At 38.3% G+C, this 20,447-nt stretch overlaps 1 protein-coding gene across 2 annotated transcripts in view; it reads left to right on the forward strand.

The window, feature by feature from the left end:
- Positions 1 to 15,003, forward strand: part of PARP8 (poly(ADP-ribose) polymerase family member 8) — a 179,539-nt gene extending 164,536 nt beyond the window's left edge. For both annotated transcript variants that reach the window (XM_040496757.1, XM_040496764.1), the window contains one exon: positions 10,337 to 15,003. In XM_040496757.1, coding sequence (XP_040352691.1) covers positions 10,337 to 10,439 — 103 coding nt within the window. In that variant the 3' untranslated portion in view covers positions 10,440 to 15,003. The remainder of the gene's footprint in view (positions 1 to 10,336) is intronic.
- Positions 15,004 to 20,447: the final 5,444 nt, after the last annotated feature.

Here is a 20,447-nt window from a genome sequence, read left to right on the forward strand (position 1 = left end):
TACTGATTTACATATTATGTATTTATATATCTTCTGTATTTTTGATACACATTAATACATAAGTTATGTATTGTGAGACATATATATATCTATAGATTTTTTTCTTAATGGCAAAGCAGCCATAAGTGTTGTAGAAAAAGCCTGCTTTGGTTAGACAGTTTGTGTCCAGGCTCACCAGTTAGATGGTGTTAACCATGCTGCATAACCTTCCTAAGTTTCATCAGTGGGTACAGTAGAGTATCATCAGTAGATATGGTAGCACAATATATCTACCTTAAGGGGCAGAATCCCAACAGGAAACCCGTGGCCCATGAAAAATACTGTAATTTCTTTTCTTTTTTTAATAATAATATTTATTTATTTTTGAGAGAGAGAAGGAGACAGACAGGGCCTGAGCAGGGGAGGATCAGAGAGAGAGAGAGAGAGAGAGAGGGAGACACAGAATCTGAAGCAGGCTCCAGGATTTGAGCTGCCAGCACAGAGCCTGACACGGGGCTCAAACCCACAAACCCTGAGATCACGACCTGAGCCGAAGTCGGACACTTAACCGACTGAGCCACCCGAGCACCCCCAAAATTACCATAATTTCTATCATCCACAAGTAAGTTACTTAAAAAGGTGTGGTTTATAGGGGAACCGGTCTAGTGTAGTAACCAGGATCTAGTAACACCACAGCTGTTGTTACTACATATACTTAGGGCCAAAAGGACAAGAACAAGAAACAATTATCAGACCTGGCAGGAGAACCCTTTCTAGTTCAGCAGCTTTGAAAGTCTACACATAGCCTGAGGTGCCCTTGTGGATCTGGAGCTTAGGGAAACCTGGACTTTGCCCTCCTGCCAAGGTCCTGCTGGGACTCCCCATTTCCTCTACCAGAAAGTAGAGGGCCAGGGAGCATACTGATAGAGTCCATACAAATCGGTCTTCTGGGTCAGAATGCAAGGTAGACAAGGATGCCATGTGGGTCTGGAGGTTCCTAGAGAAGCTATCTGCATGCTAGCTTAAGGTTATTATGAGCACAAAGTTGGTGCTATGCAGATCTCCATTGAAAGGCCCTCATTAAATACTTATTCCCCCCCCCCTTTTTTTTTTGAGAGAGAGAAAGAGCGTGTGCATATGAGCAGGGGAGGGGCAGAGAGAGAGGGAGAGAGAATCCCAAAGCAGGCTCCATGCTCAGTGCGAAGCCCGACTCAGGGCTCAATCTCACAACTGAGATCATGACGTGAGCCGTAATCGAGAGTGGGATGCTTAACCCATAACCCACTGAGCCACCTAGGTGCCCCTCCCCTCTTCTTTCTTTACCATCGTGACTGTTATCTTCTGTTAGAAGATTGGCTTTCCCAAAGACACATCCAGTCCCGAAGTTGTTTCATTGAGTGGCCTTAGGATTTAGAAAGTAACTCCAAAGTCCTCTCCTTAGCCTGATGTTAGTTAATTTATCCCTTTTAGTAACTTGCTAAAAGTCAAATATATTGAGCCAAATAAACAACTTTAGATATTTAAGTATGCATTCTAGCATTATTTCTTTGAAATTTTACATAAATTATATGTAAAATAAATCTGTAGGGATATATGTGTTGGGTGTGTATTATGTGTGTGTCTGGAGAGAAGGATATCTGTATTTTTTAGAAGAAAAATTTGAGGAAAGACCACCTGAAGAAAAGAGAACAAAATTCTTCTAGTATATTTAGATACTTTACAAGTAGTATAAAGAAAAAAATTCTCTTAAGATAATGATTTTAATTTCTTTATAATTTTTTTTAATGTCTGTTCATTTTTTGAGAGACAGAGACAGAGAGAGAGAGAGAGAGAGAGGGAGCGAGCATGAGTGGAGGAGCAGAGAGAGAGGGAGACACAGAATCTCAAGCAGGCTCCAGGCTCTGAGCTGTCAGCATAGAGCCCGACGTGGGGTTCGAACTCACAGACTGTGAGATCATGACCTGAGCTGAAGTCAGACACTTAACCCACTGAGCCACCCAGGTGCCCCCTATTTTCATTTCTTTATAAATGCAAATGTGATTTCATTCTTTTTCTCTGCACCCTCAGGAAAGAAGGGACTAATTAAGGAAAATTGATAAGATTCAAACACATCAAAAGGAGAATCCATTCACTAATTAATGTACATTCTAATTACAACCATCAGCTTCTTTATAAAGGATATAATCACAGAGTTCTGTGAGTGATGTGCCTCCCCAGTGAGTGGTAACATCTAGGAAAAGATAAATTGAGGAGAAAGAAGTGAGTTATCACAAATATACTGTTATCAGACAGAAAATCTTATTTTCTTATTATTTTATTCTGGTTTTTTTTATTAACATTATCTGATTCCTTATTTAGAAGTCTGACCTGATAGTAGGATATAAATTAATGTTCCTTCTTTTTTATCTATTATTAAGTGAAACTACTAAAATATTTCAGTAATTTCCATGCTAATCTGATTTCTAGAATGGAGATAATAAAACACTAATTTAATATCCTATTCATACTCTTTCCAACAAGTAAACAACAACACAGAATGAAGGAAGAATTGTGGGGATATTTTAGGGAACAGACTGCTACATCAAAAAAAATTTTTGAAAGTAAAATTTAAAAGAAGACATCACTTAGAAAAAAAAGAATAAGTTCAAAAAAATTTTGTTGGATAATTTCAAAGTGAATGAACTTAATCAAATTTTAATGCTTTAGGCAAAATGTAATAATTAGATGTTTTGAACAGATTGTAACCAATTTTAAGTGTCTAAGGATTCCTGATAAAGTTTGATTTCTGATTGGGCTTGAGACACATGTACACAAAGGCATTAAGGCCAATATTTAGAAATATGGCAGCAGTTTTTAAAAGGGGCTAGAAGCTGGGCTCCCCGAAGCAGAAGATGCAAAAACCAAATGGATACATTGTACTCTAGTTATATGCAACAAACATGCCTGCTTCACAGTGAATGGGGAATTTTAGAGCAAGAGAAGGAAGATTTACTATTGGTATTTCCCATTAATAGGATTATTAAATAATAAAATTGAGGATAAGGTTAGTGTCCAGTGCCATGCCCCCCCCCCCCCCCCCGCTAACCCTCACCCCCACCCCATCCTGCCATAGTGACAGCTGTTAGAGGTAAGAGTGTATGTCTTCTCCCTCAGCTCTCTGGGACCCAGGAAAGGTTAAGAACTGCTAGGTTTGTATATCCTGCTTATTTGATGTTACAACCTGTTTCATGCTTTAGTGTTTCTTTGATTTAGAGCAGGTAGATCTTCAAATGAATTGTTTCCATATGTTGTCTATTAGATAAAGTTAAGGTATATACACTCCCTCCTATTTTTCAAGACATACCAATAAGTTCAGAAACTTAAGAACCGGAGGGACCAAATCAGGTAAGTCTGCAGAGAAGGGATTGGGTATTTTCAGGTTTCTGAGTCAAGTAGATCTCAGGGCTAAATACGTTTCAGGAATTCTTATCCAAAATCTATCTTCTAAGGTCTAGCACAAATATCACCTCTTCCATGCAGCTCTCAGTCAAAATTAATCTTTCTTCCTGGTGTTCTTACACCCCACATTGCAGAACTTTCATTTAAAATTCAGTTTTTTCATTGTATCTGACTTTTCTATGAGGCTATCAACTGCCAAAGGGCAGACCCCTGCTCTTGCTTTTCTTTTTTCTTTACGATTTTTTTTTATACTTTGTTTTGAGAGAGAGAGAGGGAGAGAGAGAGGGGGAGAGAGAGAGATGCCTGCATGCACAAAAGGAGGGGCAGAGAGAGAGAGGGAGAGGCTGAGATTCCCAAGCAGGCTTCCACACGCAGCTCAAACCGTGAGAGATCATGACCTTAGTCAAAATCGAGACTCGAAAGCTTAACTGACTGAGCCCCCCAGGCACCCCTACTCTTGCTTTTCTTTTACTCTCCTACATGCCCTGAAGCACTTCCCAAGGTACCCAATGCCGAGACGCCTGTCAGTACATTTTTAATGAATGAACAAAAACAAAGCTGAAAAGGACAGTATTTTGGATTACTAATGTATGGTTTTTACTTTTGGTCAAAGTTTGAAGTATATCTAAAGAAGAAGATACAAGAAAAATTTGTAAAATAAGAACTGTATAATGGCCATCAAAGGAAAAGAAAGAGAACTTGCATCATGATTTTGCAAACAAAACAAAACAAAACAAAACAAACAAAACCCACAAACAGTGTTTGAATGGGAACATAGTGAGTAGACAGACAGCTTATTTATAAAGTTGGAAGACAAACCATTTGGTCATGGCTCAGTGACACTGTGTGACATAAGCTGTGCGACATCAAGCTGATAAGATCGGGAACTTTGCTTTATCCCCAGCCTATAATAAATCCAATTTCTCTGTCTGCAACCCAGATCCCTTTCCAAGATTTAAACTGCCACATCACTCTCCTGCTTAAGATTCTTTCAGAGCTGCTTGCTTCTTATAAGACGAAATCCCGTGTCCTTTTACAAAGGGAACCACACAACTCCCCAGCCCTTTGTTCCTCCTTTAGCGCCACCGCCTTAGAAAGTCAAGGAGATCCAGTCCCCAGCCTCATGCCCCCCAGAGCTCATTGCCCACAATTTCTCCCCTCCAGATGTTCTGCGTCACAACCTGAACTGTGCACTACAATTCCCACACCTTCATGCTTTTCTTCTTTCCTTTCTCCATTGAGCTTGGATTCTCTCTTCCTCTCTACCCTCAAAGTAATTTATCTAATTCCTACTCATCCTTTAAATTTCAACGTATGCCTTCCGTTCTTCCTAGAACTTTCCTAGACTCCTTTGTACCGCTCCTTAGTGTTACTGTGTGATGCTGTGGGCATGTTTTTGTCATTGGGTTATTCTTCCTTATGCATGGTCTTCTCCATTATTCTGTATACTTCTTGAGGTTGTGGACTGTATGGCTCATTTGTCTTTGTGTGCCCAGCACAGTGCTTAGCAGAAAAGAAGGAATGAATGAAATGCCCACATTTAACTGCTCGCTAGGTATTTCCCCTCGAAAAGTCTGCTCATACCTTAAAATCAGTGTGTACAAAGTGGACCCCATTATTGCTAAATCCCCTAATCAAGTTCTCGGCTTTCTCAATCTCTGCAGTCATTTTACATCAAAGAGACTTGAAATCCGAGCTCTTGTTCTTAATTTCTTTCTCCTTGTGCGCTGTAGTCCTCAGCTCCCAGTATACCTTTACCGTTTTCTCCTTTCAATACCTTTGTTTCCATGGATATATCATTCTCTGCCCCAGAGTCCACCAAAAGATTACTAGTTATTCTCCATGCTTCTCATTACCCCTAATCTATCTTGTACAATGCCAGATTTATTAAACATTAAGATGATTAGACTAGTGATACCTCTTCATTGTATAGAAACTGAAATCAAAGGCAAGCAAAAAGAAGAAAATCACCTGTAATATCCCCACTTGGAGTTAAATACAGCTAATCTTTTGGTGTATAGTCTCCATTTCTATGCATATAAAATTTTAAGGTCATACTATTTATATCACATTAATATTCCTGAAGCAGAGTTTTGATTATACCTTGTTCATACAGACTGGTCGTTTTTAACAAACAAAAACATGGTATTCTGCAACATAGGGACCATTTTACTTTCCCTCAATTATCCATACAAAACACTGATTGAATAAAATTATTATCCAAGGTGTTTCTTGAGAGCAGCTTGGAATTATTTTTCCCACTACTGTGCCTTTGTCCCGTCAGTCCAAATGATGGGCCTTCTCCCCAGCTTAGCCTTCTCTAATCTTCCAAGCCTAACTACATGGTCTTTTCCAAGGGGTCTTCTTGACATCCCAGTCAGACATGATTTCTGTCTTTAAGTTTTACACACTCTTTTTTTTTTTTAATATTTATTTATTTTTGAGAGAGAGACAGAGTGTGAGCAAGGGAGGGGCAGAGACAGAGGGAGACACAGAATCAGAAGCAGGCTCCAGGCTCCGAGCTGTCAGCCAGAGCCTGACGCAGAGCTTGAACCCACAGACCGCCAGATCATGACCTGAGATGAAGTCGAATGCTTAACCGACTGAGCCACCCAAGTGCCCCTTTACTCGTTCTTGTTCGTCATAAAATCTGCTTGTCCTTGATGCCTGCCTTACAGTTATTTGCATAACTTTATTATCTCCCCTCGTAAAGTGCAGATTCTGTTCACAAGAAACAACACATAGCAAATGAAAGCAATGACAAAAGACTGCATGTTCCAATGTAATGAAGAAATTGTACATGAGTTGTGACATAGACAATGCTGTTACAGCATCAGATATCTTCAGGAACTTTGGGGAAGTGCCGGATATCATTCGATTCACAGTGAATTTCTTCTTTTTATTGCTAATGAAAAATAGTGCTATCATTTCTGTATTCCAGATTCAGGGAGCCTGAAAACAAATTTACGTGTGCCATTCTTTAAAGCTGTCACAAAGCTGCTACATCAGTTTGAGAATAGAACATGTCAGTACATTCAAAAGTTTTTATCCACATTTTGTAACATACCCAGAGAGTTCCAGACAGCTAAATTCCATCTGTTGTCTTATTTTCCTTCTCATAGCTTTTTAGACAGATTGGTTTATTTTTTATTAAACTTTTAGCAATCTTCTTGTACTCCTGAGAACATAAGTAATTTTAGACTTCTTTTAGATGGTTTCATTTTTCCTTCTTCAGAAAACCCTAGTCAAGTATATCATTTCCCTATGATATTATTCTTGCTCCATTTCTTTTTTTTTTTTTTTAATTTGTTGCTTTCTGGGCATAAATGAACTTCACTGTTAGCAACTGAGTGTTTGTCTGTAATACTAATAAATAGTTGCAAAGTATTCTGTATGCCATGTTGTAATAAGTGCCCAAATGCTACTAGTATTACATAGATGTGAATTCTGCCAGTTGACCCAATCAAATGGTAGTTTGTCTTTCGTTGATTATTATATATGCTTCATAGTTTTAGACACCTGGATGCCTGGGCCAGTTTTATCCTTCCAACCCATAGCTGTTATGCTTTCTTGTGGGATTCACAGACAGTGGGAAAACATGCATTTTTCTTAATACTTTCAATCTCAGTCCCTCACTCTTGCTCTCCCCTCACCCTGTGCTCTTTGTGTCTTAAATTATTAGCATTTATTTAAAGAACGTGAGTCTCGTCTCCTTTCCACTAACTATATGTGCTTTTAAAGTGTTGATGAACACATAGTATTGGGGGTAGCAGACCCTTCCATTTGGACATAGGGTGTCGGGGGAGTGGGATACGACTGGAGACAAAGTTTTGGTTTGAGTCCCGCAGGACCTGGTGTGCCATGCCAGTCTCATTGGATTTTGTCCTGCAAGTAAAGTGGAGGCCATTTGTATCACTGTAGCAGAGCAGAAAATAGTCTTAGGGGAGAGATGATGGGGTAAGTGTGGAGACAGACAGATCAGCTATAATGTTATTACAATCATCTAGGTCAGTGTTTCTCACTACAGAAGAAAATGTGTTTTTCTGTGTGTCCTTTGTGTGGTGCATTCAGTGTTCTGTATCTTATTCTATCATAATCTCATTGAAAAATGCTAGCCTGAACAATCTAAGTTAATTTCGGAACCCGCTAATTGTACCTAACCTGAAGCTTGAAAATCCCTTATTTAGATGAATGATAATGAAGGCCTAAATGAAGGTAATGGCATCAAATGGAGAGAAGATGCAACTGGGAATAATTAAGAAAACAGAAGCAAGATAACTTGGTGACTTACTGGAATCAGGCACATGGAAGAACCAAGAAGGACTGAAGTTACCTTGTTGGGAGAGTGGGTAGACAATGGCACTCCAAATTGAGATTTTGTTAGGGTAAAAAAAAAAATCAGTTTCAGGGTAAAAAAGTTAAGTTCAGTTTTGAATACACTCGATTTGTGATTTCTGTGGGAAAATTACAGTTAGGGAAAGATGTAAGGATTAGAGATATAGTTTAGGAATCAGCATGTGGGTGACAAAGCAGAGGGAGGGATTGAAATAATTGAGATTTTGCAGATCATGAGAAGAGAAAACACTGAGAGTGAATTGTGGATAAAATCAGCATTGAAATGGGAGGCCACGGAAGAGGATGCAGTGAAGGAAATTGAGAATTAATAATCACAGGGCCGGGGCGCCTGGGTGGCTCAGTCGGTTGAACGTCCGACTTCGGCTCAGGTCATGATCTCACAGCTCATGGGTTTGAGCCCTGCGTCGGGCTCTGTGCTGATGGCTCAGAGCCTGGAGTCTGCTTCGGATTCTGTGTCTCCCTCTCTCTCTGCCCCTAACCCACTGGCATTCTGTCTCTGTCTCTCTCAAAAAATAAATAAACATTGAAAAAAAATTTTTTTAAATAATAATAGTCACAGGGCCAACGAGGAAGTGAAGAGATAGTATCACTTTAGGAAAAAGAGCAGTCCACTGTAGCACACACTGCACACATAGCAGGTAAAGTCTTGTGAACTCCTCACCTAGGAGGCCGTGGGCAACCATTGTCAGTACACTCAGTAGAGTGGGAGGATCAGAAGAATGACTGCAGTGGCTTGAAGACATGCGAAGTTAGAAGGTATTACAGACAAATCTCAAAGGTCAGCATTAAGTTGAAAGGAATAGAGATTGTAGTAGGTAGACTGGGTCTCAGTTAAGCCAAGAATACCCTATTCAACTTTGCGTCCTGTGTACAGAGGACACAGTAGGTGTCTAGACCCTACTACAGGTGCCATAGAGCCAGAATAAACATAAATGCATATTGGGAAAATGAGAAGAGCTACACGTGGACTGTATGTGTAACTGGTACTATGGTTTTCTTTGTGTCTTCCCACTGTCCTTTTGGCAGTGTCTTTGCTTTCCAAAATCCGGATCCTGGAGGAACTAGCTGGATTGACTTGGTAAACACTATTATCTCCCTCGGAACGAGCCTGCCAGCCAGTTTGCCTCTCCAGCCTTGGCTCAGTATTACGGATGGCTTAATTTACCCTTAGTCCTGTGGGTAGCCGGGATTTGTGTAGAAGCCAGTAAAATGTATTTTACTTGCCCTGTAAAATATATCTTTTACATAGTTTGCCACAAAGCACCAAACTTGATTTGGACAGTACTTAAAGCATTTCACTTGAGCATTTTCCACTTAATTAACAGAACACTTACAGTTTGATCTCCTGACGAAATAATTATAACTGGGCTATATACCACATGCCCCTTTCTTTTCTTTACGGTGATGTTTCACTATGAGTGTGTGTGTGTGTATGTGTGTGTGTGTGCGCACGTGCGCATATTTATACGGAAAGAATTAAACAAGTTGATAGGCAACCGTGGGTCAGTTCTTACGAGTCTACATTCGGTATAAATACAGTTATCACTAGGTGTTTAAGCAGTGGGTTATGTAGGGACCTGGGTTCTCATTGCTGTATGCCCTCCATTTCATTTCCCTGTATTGTGCTATTTCAGGAGAATTTTTATGTGGTTAGGAAAAGACAGTGGTGCGCATAAATCTTTGAGACTGCTTACAGCCCTGGTTATCTATTTTGAAGTAATTACCACTTCTCTAAAGCTTCTGTCTTGAAGTCATTGTTATGAAATAAAATTAATTCATCACCTATTCTACTTCTGACCATTATCATGGAAGTTTAAAAATTCATTCTTGGAAAATTCTTATTGCCCAAGTAAGTTTATTTGAGGAAATGAAGAATCATCTAAAACGCAATTATTTCTTTTTAAAGGACTTTGCAACTGCTGTCCTTTAATGTTCTATTTTCACTTCTACAGCTTAGCTACACTTGGCGCACTTGCGTTCTAATGTGAAGTACCAGCATTAAGTAAGAATGTCTTGTATAGTCAGACTACGTAGAGCAGCCAGAGATAAGAGAGAAAATGCAGCACTGATCACAACAGAGTGATGATGAGAGGGCAGGCATGGCAAAAGAGCAGTGGCAGAGAGTGAAGTCATTTCTAAGAGTGTCGCAGATGAGAAAATAAATAAATGATTGAGGCTGGAGTGGCGCTGGGAAGTTTAGAAGCTAAAGAACGTAAAGCCGAAGCTGGTGTTTCCTCCACGGTAGGCTTCGTGTAGCAGCCACTGTGGGAAGATGCTTGCAAGGCCGGAGACACGGGTGCTTCCGGCATCACAAGCCGTGCTTTATGTGGGGGTGAAAAAGTTGAAATTAAGAAAGGAAGGAAGGGGAAATCAGGGCACGATTGAGCATAATCATGTGTTTAGTAATGCAGACACATTATTAAATCCAGCAGAGAAATGACTCCTTCGCTATTGATTCCTTTCAGCTGTACTTTGGGTGCCAAACAGCATTTCTAAGGTGGCTTAAGTGATTTTTGAATGTTTCGTCTTTTTAAATGTCTTATGTTTCTTTTTTGCATTTCAGCTATGAGGATGGCCAAGTCGGAGATGCAAATATTAACACGCAAGAAGGAGGCATTCACAAAGAGATCCTTCGAGTAATTGGTAATCAAACCGCTACTGGGTAAAGGACCACCATTTAATTAACGTGATTTGAAAGGCTTCCTCGGGTTCAAAGCTGGATTTTGAACTGAAGAAGATGATAAAATAATTTATTGTTATTATAAACAAAAGTAACCCTTTGAATACTGATTTTTTTCTTAGTATTTCTAAGTATCTCATTAAGCATACCTAAAATGGTATACAATTTATCAATTGTAGGGTTATGGAATCTAGTAATAAAATTACAACAGCACTTAAACTTAAGTTTGGGCTGCTCACACAATAAACAGATTGAAAAAACAGTTTTGTGCTGATATTTTTATATTAAACTCTTTAATTGGAAATTTGGTATTATATACCGACATTTTAGGTTACCAAAATAGAACTGAGAACATTTTATAATGACGTCTAAATCTATACAATACTTTGCAATAAGTCTGTTTGCACATTCCGGTGTGCTATTTAATTAGTGGTATGAACATTCAAATGTTTGGGGAGGGGATGTTTCCTATTCTCCTGTTACTTTTTTCTTAAACAAAAACAATTAGGTCTTAGATGCAGTGCTTTGCCCAAGAGTATGTAATGTACATATCTATAGATTCATGCATCAAAATGTGTGTGATGGTGCATATATGTGTGTGTATACACATATATGTGTATTGACAACAGAGATGGCATGGCTCCATGATTCCATTCCCATTTAATGAAAAGAAAATAATATTCAGTAAGCAGGAAATCTGGACATAAACCAAGATACGAGTCAAATTTATCACCATTCATTCACTGAAAATATTTACAAACAATTTTTCTATTTGTTTAAATAATTTTTCCTTCAGTTAAAATTCAACTCTTTTATAACGTTCTCTAACAATTATAATTTGGGGAACACAGGTGCCCCAGGTGGACTAAATCTATATTCAAATGATTATATGTTTAAAAGAAGGGCCTCAGAATTTAAACAAACAGTATATATTTTTTATTTACTACAATGGAACATTTTTACAATTTATTTATACCACACCAGCATTTTTATATTTTTTCATCTAATACCTCTGCTTATGTTTTTTCGTATTGAGAAAGAAGACAAACTTTGAAGTTTCTTTTATATTAAAAGAACACAAATAGATTTATAGAGAATAATAGCACCAGCTCTCAGCATTTTCCTTTCAAGGGTCATGTGCTCATCAAAATCATTTCTATTTCTTTGGGTCCTGAAGTTATTCTTGCTCATTATAAGTTTTAATTGACAGTGTTTTATTTCCTACGTGATATCTTTGGAATAAGGCCATTCATGAGAGCAGTTTAATTAACAAGTCTGCCACTCTATTCAGACCCTGAATCAAGGCTCATATCTGATTCTAATTTATTTAGAAAGAAAAAAAAAGTAAAAATGTATAGTCATTTGCAAGTATAATGTTATAACTTCTGTGTTTATTTCCTTTGGCACACAAGGTGAGCAAAAAGGTCACACGCATCGCTAAGGGTTGCTACTTAAGTATTTACCTATTGTTTGTTTCCTTATATTGTAAATAATTGATAATGCCACTTATTTCTGCAAAAATAGACTTGAAGCGGTTGAGATACTAATCATTGTGATAGGATCCACTTAAAACATTGATCCATTCCGACTTGGGCCTCCAAACTCAAAGCCAGACTGAGGCATAGTAGGGCATAGATCTAGCATGTCACTTAGTACTCTGTGACCAGATATTTGAAGACTTTCCATGGGACAAGCGGATGACTTGCTTCTTTCTGCCAAGACTCCCCAAGTCTCCCAAATCCCTTTGACTGCGTTTTAAAAACATTTTTAAGCGTCAAAATTACTGTTTTCAAATTAATTTTGTGGCACGTTCTATATATAATATAGTTGTGAAGACGTAATGGCAGGATTTGGAAGTTGAGGTCTCGGAACCCCACCTGTGTGGCCACTGGCAGCACTGAGGCAACTCCAAAAACGCCCTGTAGCGCCCCCCACCAAGCATAGTTTTCGAACCACGGACCTAACCCATTAAGGTTTTACTTAACAGTTGAGTGATCTACGAGGAGTGTAGTATCAGAATCTGAACTGGAATGGGTGACTTGGAGGACTCAGGGGAGAGTATTTTAGGGAGGAAAAACTGGAAGAATGCAAACCTCTACCACCAGTTTAAGAATAGAACTTGGATGTAAATTTTTTAAAAAATGAAAAGAAAACAATAAAAGTAGATTCACCTCTTAGAGCAGGGGAAGCAGTTGATAGTTTTAATGCCCCCTAACTATTACAGACAATGGACATCTGTTATGATAATAAGATGTCTCCAAATAGTAACTAATTGAATGCTATTGCAGTGCAAAATGACAGATTTTAAGTTTGTTTTGAAAAATTGTCAGAATCTCTGTAAGCAAATATTCGAAGTATGAGAGCCAATCTTTTAATTGAACGTTTTTGATATTGGGGTTACTATAGTATACTGATACTTACCTTTATTTTTAAATAATCCAATTTCAGTATTAATTAATTAATAATATTCATTAATATTCATCAAAATGAATCATGCTTCCAAGTAGGTCTGTAAGATTTAGAAGTTTAAACATTATCATGCCTTGATTCAGTCACCCCATTAAGATATTACCTATTGACATATTTGATGATTCCAAACATGTGATATTGTATTGTATTTATATAATATTTGAAGTCTGTTCACTGATGCTTTGTAACAGTTGTATTAATTGTGTAGTCATTACTACTTAGCATTAACCCACTGAGCAAAGGTAATCATTTATTTTCATTCTTGAAGTAGGGAAAGAAGAACCTTAATTTATTAGTTCTGCTTTTTCCTACATTACTGATTTTTGTAAACATTTCACTATGAGTGATTTGTCCTTTTCATTGTCCACTGTATTGGAAAAAAAAAAGAAAATGAGTGAACATTTGAGAAGAGAAAAAAGTAATAATATACTTAAAACCTAGTGCTATAGAATACATTATGGTAAGGTACCTTGGGTGCCTTAGATTGCATTATGTTGTAATGATTTTTATTTTTATTTTTTCTTCAGCAAATCTCAGTCAAATGTTGGATTTGAAGGTGGTTTTTAAGTTTAAAATTTAAATGAGTGCCACCTCCTTAAACTTAGTATCATTAATGTGGTGTAAGAAAAAAACCCAAAAACTATTGCTAATGTTCTGAATATTTTTCATTGAAAAATTTAAGAGTTTAAAAAAGAAATCTCTCAGTTATTCTCCACTTTGCTAAAAGAAGGGAAACTTTTAATACGCAGTATAAATTTTTAATATCATTGAAAGAATTCTGGCCCTACTTTATACCGTAGTATCATAACTTGCCAGAGGGCATGGTGTCGAAGAAAGTTTTAAGGAAAAATCATCATCTTTGGAAATGTCTGGATGCCTTTCATCAGATAGTGATTTAATATGTCATGAAGGGCCACTCAACCTTGGACTGTCTACCACTTAAATATGTGGATTTCATAGTAGCACTTGAAGCACATTTAAAAAATACTAGGATGTTATTCGATTGTTCCGCTGAATTCTTCATTCTAACACTACCTCAAGACAATTGACAGACCGTTTGTTAAGGTAAACTGGGTTTCCAGTATAAGGAACGCATAAAATTTTGCAAATGGAAGTTATCAAGTAATGCAACAGTCAAGACTGTGCTGGACACAGATATTGTCAGTTACCTCTTGACAGTGCAGTAATACGGATATTTCAGTCACTGGTGATGAACGACATAGCTAACTAACACCCAGTGAGTTATGTGAAGGGGTTTCAAGTTGCAAAATCTGAATATAAGTAGTCCCCTTTAAGATTGGTTTTCTCCATGGGCCAATTTTATGTGCATTCACCTAAGCCGCAAACAATTGCCCACTTACAGTCAAAGGATTAACATACTCAACTGCTTTACCAGAGTGGCAGACTGAATATTCAATTATTTGGCATTGAATGCCTGCTAACTTTTTGTCAGATTGAATATAAATTTGATGTACATTATTGTCCAGTCAGTTTTTCCTGGAGATTTTGTATACACTATGATATATTAGGGTAAGTTTTTGGAGGTTGAAAGAATTTCAAGTAGTTTTTAGACAAAACATATCCATGAGTGTGAAAAAGCTGTGTTGAAGAATAGATTACATTGCACATTTACCAGCAAGTCAGTAAAAAAATAGTGCTTATTTACATAGTCAACATAATTTAATGTTCTAAAAATATTTTCTTCAATCTGCCCAATATTTAATGTATCATTTGAGATTTTTAAAAATGCAGCCACTCCTTTATGTAAACATTAAGATATGCCTGTGTTTCTTTAACTATCCAGCCTTCTTTACAATAAATTTCTTGACTTCTGTGCACAAAATAGTATTGCAACCTGCTATTTAGCCTTTGGTGCCTTAGAGTTATTATAAATATTTAACAATATGTACATAATGTAAATACTGCCAAGAGATCACTAAGGCCAAATATTTTCTCTATTCACTTTTTATTGCACTTGCTTTCTATTGCTACTTAAGCCTCTTTTATCCAGCTTTGTAATAGTTCTAACATTGTAGCCAATGTAAATGTTTACTTTCAATAAATCTGAATTTGTTCAACAAGTACGGTATATGTGGGCACTATTTTGAAAACTCGGTGAGACCTTAGCTACTCCTCACGATGAATCTTGCTTCTGGGGACTAGATATTTGAAGTTCTCAACAAACTCTAAAAATGATGTTGCCCTTTTCACTTGTAAAGTACTTCTAAAATAGGAGGGAATAGAAGAAAAAACCCATCTTGTCAGCATTGCCCCAGATAGTCGTGATAGATTTAATTGGTCATGATAATTTCAAATTCTGTCAAGAAACAGAGGATTGAAACAAAAGAGTTTTATACGTTTTGTATATATGCTTTGTAAACACCTCAGCATACTGTCAAAAGGAGCACTTCACGTGAACTATCTTGAATTTTCTAACCTGACTTGATTAGTAATTGGAAAATGATTTTTAAACCACTACTTTTTGTAACATACATCTCATTAACTGAGTAAGACCTTAGTCCATAAACAAATTTGGTTTTCTAAACACATTAATAGTAAATATGAGAAACTAAGTTTATATTCTCATAAGAGATAAAGTAATTTTTTTTACTCCTGTTACATTTATAGCTGAGAAACCATAGATAGCAAACTTCTGTTTATGTCAGTTACTCTAGAAATACTTGTTAAGAGTCTGTGATGCATATTCACAGTCACGATATTCTTTTATATATATATATATACACATAAAAAATGTGTGTGTATATATATATTTATATATATATATTTAACGTTTATTTATTTTTGAGGGACAGAGACAGCGTGAGTGGGGGAGGGGTAGAGAGAGAGGGAGACACAGAATCTGAAAGAGGCTTCATCCTCCAAGCTGTCAGCACAGAGCCCGACCGCAGGGCTTGAACTCATGGACCATGAGATCATGACCTGAGCCGAAGTCAGACACTCAACTGACTGAGCCACCCAGGCGCCCCCACAGTCACAATATTCTTATAAGAAATAGCGTTCGAATTTGTGTTGGCCTTAAGGAGACTTCAGTCTGTTTGTGAAAAGCAAAAACATGTTTGGAAATAATTCACGAATCACATAAAAACAACACTATTGAATGGAAAAGACCAAAATGCAAACACTGCTTAGAAGAACAGATGAACCACATCATAGCTATGGGGGAACCACCATGGGAGACCCATGGTGTTAGCTGGCCCCTCAGTATCCCATTGGCCTTCCCTAACCCAAAGCAAAGGCTTTCATTTTTTTTTTTTTAATTTTTTTTTTCAACATTTATTTATTATTATTTTTTTTTTTTTGGGGACAGAGAGAGACAGAGCATGAACGGGGGAGGGGCAGAGAGAGAGGGAGACACAGAATTGAAAACAGGCTCCAGGCTCTGAGCCATCAGCCCAGAGCCCGACGCGGGGCTCGAACTCACGGACCGCGAGATCGTGACCTGGCTGAAGTCGGACGCTTAACTGACTGCGCCACCCAGGCGCCCCCAAAGCAAAGGCTTTCAAAACAAAAAGGAGAGGAACACTGGCACATGATGAGAAGTTGGCTTACAGATGCAAGGGTCTTGAGTGAACCTACAAAAACTCCCAAATAACTTGAATCCATTCAACTAAAAACTGCAATGCAAGTGACGTTTTGAATCCTTTCGTTAGTGTTAACGAGTAGCGTATTACTAATTTCTGTTTACTTATTCACCGGATACTCTTTGTAATCCTTTTGCAACAAAGTTATAATAATTTACTTGCATGTCTGTTTCTTCTTTGTTGTAATTAATACATGTATTAGAAAGCACTTCATGTTTTTAATTTTTAGCTTTCGATTCTTCACATTTTTGATAATCTCCTGGTGACTTCTCAGTCTTACTGACTTCTGGAGCTTCCATTCCCTCTGACACATACCTGCATTCCTCGTCACAGGAATATAGTTGGCAAGACTGTATTTCTACATCCTAGGTTAACTTAAAGTCCCTTTAAGCCTGCTCTTTTGGAAAGTCAACGTTGAGGATCCCTGAGGATTGTTGAGTATTTATTTGGCCTTTATTTCTGTTCCCAACCTCCAGGTCTCTCTTTTTAATTATTTCAGATAGTAGTGACTTCTAACTTGTATCAAGAACACTGAAGATTTCAAAGCTATCAAACCTACATAGTTTAAAAATCATGTATTCTTGAATTTCAGATAAGAGAAATTTTGATTACATAGGATTTGCTTTAGCACTTTATAATTTAGAAAGCACGTTCACGTAGATTCTCTCATTTACCCTTCAGAGTAACTATGAAATGTGTTAGCAGATTTAACTCTTATAGATAAGAAATTAAGTAGCCTATCAAATGGGTCACTAGGCTCCAAACCTAGGATCAGAGTTTCTGAGTCTTCCTCTCTGTGCTCTTTCTTTCTAATAAACCTTATTTATTATTTCTGAGATCCCAGATCCGCAAAACAGAAAACAAGTGTAAGAATTTCAGTAGACCGGGGGGGGGGGGGGTGAGTCAATGAAGATTTAGTTCTGATTGCCTTAAAGAACTCTACCAGGGAATCATTAAAACCATCCATCGGCTAGGTGTGATCTTATTCTGGAGAGCCTGGAGGGAAAGAAGTCTGCACTTGATGTAATTGCAAATGGAAAAATCATTGTCAGCTCTGGGTGAGTGACATCATGGAAACGGGGTTTTGGAAGTATGCTGGCAGCCATGTTCGGAAGGATCTCTGAGAGAGGCAGAAAGCAAGAAGCTTTGAATTGGTTTTAGTAATTCTCACAGGTACAAGGGCCTGAGAGGAGGAACTGAGAGAAAGAATGGGTAGACAAGACATAAGACTTAGGAAAAAACAGTAAATTGGTAAACAAGAGGTTCAGTTTCCATGTTAGCATACCTTAATATAACTTGAGAATCATTTTCCTCTGAATTTTTTATTGGAGATACCAAGATTCTCTTACTCCTTTTAGTATTGGGGAAAGAGAGAAGAGCTAACTCAAGAGCGTCTCTCTACATCAAGTCTGTAAACACATATCCTGCATGTGAAGAAGGGTGTGTGTGTGTGTGTGTGTGTGTGTGTGTGTGTGTGGAGGATGTTCTGATCCACAAGAGGGCATGTTTGTGAATGCACTTCACCCTTCACCCTTCACCTATGAAACCTATAAATACTGAGATTTGTAAGTAGTTGCAGTAGGTTAATAAATCCCATATCTGGTTTGGTATGATATGTCATTTCCTGGATCCGTTGAATTGTGTGCATGTTGTCAAATTGCGTGTGTGTGTGTGTGTGTGTGTGTGTGTGTGTGTGTACAAAGCACTATATCCTAGGAAATACTTAAGATTCACTGCCCAAGATGATGGTACCTTCCTCTACATGCTCCACTTGGAAGACACTGTCCACCGTGAATGGCTCCAACTCCCACCTGTAATGATGATTCCTAAGCTGCACCTCTTGGTCCTGTCCCTCTCCCGGGCTTCAAATTGGTAGGATCAAATGATGGTAAACAAACATCTCTTCCTCAGTGTTCCAGAGATAACTCACAGGTGTCCCCACCCCCCAGCCATTCTCCTCTCCTTTCAGACTTCTCTCAGTGAACCAATGAATGGCCACCCCATCCACCTGTTTACTCAAGCCGGGAGACAAGTCGTTTCCTGTTACCTTCCATTTCACTCAATCCCCACCAATTAATAGCCAAGCCATTTAATTTCTCTTTGTAAGTGTCTTGAGTGCGATCAAGTATCTTGATCTCTCCTGTGACTTCCTTTGTTCACTTTTACGTGGGTTATATCAGTAACTTCCAGTGGCTCTCCTTCACTGAATCTGGTGCCTTCTACCCAGAACAGATATCCAGCCAGCACATATGAGTACAGCCTTATGATTGCTAGGATACTGAATACCTCTGTATGTTAGTAAATAGACACTGACTCCAGTGGCACATGTCTGGAGAAAGCAACTAAAGAGTTAACTCGGGAAACATCAGACCCTCCTGCCCTTAGATCCCCGCTAAATAGGCTACTAGATACTTTTAATATCACAACTGGCCTCAGCCCCTTTCCAAAGGCTCTAGTTAAAGTGATCTTTCTAATTTTTTTTAATGTTTATTTATTATTGAGAGGGACAGAGACAAAATGCAAGCGGGTTAGGGGCAGAGAGAGAGGGAGACACAGAATCCGAAGCAGGCTCCAGGCTCCGAGCCGTCAGCACAGAGCCCGACGCGGGGCTCGAACTCACGAACTGCGAGATCATGACCTGAGCCGAAGTCGGATGCTTCAACCGACTGAGCCACCCAAGGTGCCCCTAAAGTGATCTTTCTAAAAATGCACACTTGATTTTGTAAGCCCTTTACTTAAAATCTTTCAATGTCTCCTAACATATCTTTCAAAATAAAACTTCTGACCCCTTCTCTTTATTCCCTCTCCAGCCTCATTTTTCACCACCACCCCTGCGATGCTTATACTCAGCACTGGAGCCACAGTCCAGAGAACAGCCCATTGCTACTCACTTCCTCTCACATGCTTTCTCTTTGCCCAAGACAGCCCCACTCCCCATTTCCAATTTTTACCCTCTTAGCTTTAATCTCTTCTCACTTCTTTCAACACCTTCCCTCTTACTCCCAGACTGGACCAGATGATTCTTCTAAATCTCCGAGTATCTGACCAGAGCTCATCTATCTCACTTAGCACACAATGAAAAGGTTTATTGACGCCTGCTTCTTCCCCCTAGTCACCCCTCTTCCTTGGTACCAGGCACAGATTATTTTCGGTGCCTTAGTATGTACATAAAAACTAACTTACAAATGTCTATCTGATGAAGATCGTCTTCAAATACAGTGACCTTAAAGCCAAAAATCTTTAGACTATGTCTTATAGTTGGCACATAATATATTCATAAGTCTAAACAGCTACTCAGCAGGAGGAACCTAACAAGCCACATCACCATCACCGTCATCGTTATCATCGTCATCATGGGCGCCAGCTCCAACTCCATCAGCTGAAGAAAATCTAGAAACCCCTGGATGTTGCTAACATCTACTCTCTCTTGTCACCCTTGACAAGACCCTTGGACCAAGCAATACCTGGATTGGAAGGTCATTTAGAGGCCCCAGAATGAAACAGAAGACCGGATACTTGCAGACTTGTAATTTAATGTCAGTAATTTGCATAATCAAAGGATCATTGCTTTGCTAAATAATTACCTTAAATAATGAGCTTCTTTAGCATATTTAAGAGTTCATTTACAGGTCATTAACTACTTGACATACATAGAAGAGAGATACTTTAAGCTAAAGTACTAATCCTCATTACCAATAAAAATAAATCAGTGATGGAATTAAGTACATCTATAATTATAAGACAATGGTGAAATAAGGTTCCTTCTAAAGGAATTGCTTGCTTCTAACATGGTATAAATTGTAACGAACCTGGATTTTATTATACTTACTACTTTGTGACATCTAACTAAATTTTTGCAGCTGTGTAATTGGGAACATTTCTATTCTTTATGTGTTTCTGGGTTAACTTCTGGGATACGTATT

The sequence above is a fragment of the Herpailurus yagouaroundi genome, unplaced genomic scaffold (assembly GCF_014898765.1).
Source record: "Herpailurus yagouaroundi ecotype Mexico unplaced genomic scaffold, PumYag 29, whole genome shotgun sequence".
NCBI classification, from domain to species: domain Eukaryota; kingdom Metazoa; phylum Chordata; class Mammalia; order Carnivora; family Felidae; genus Herpailurus; species Herpailurus yagouaroundi.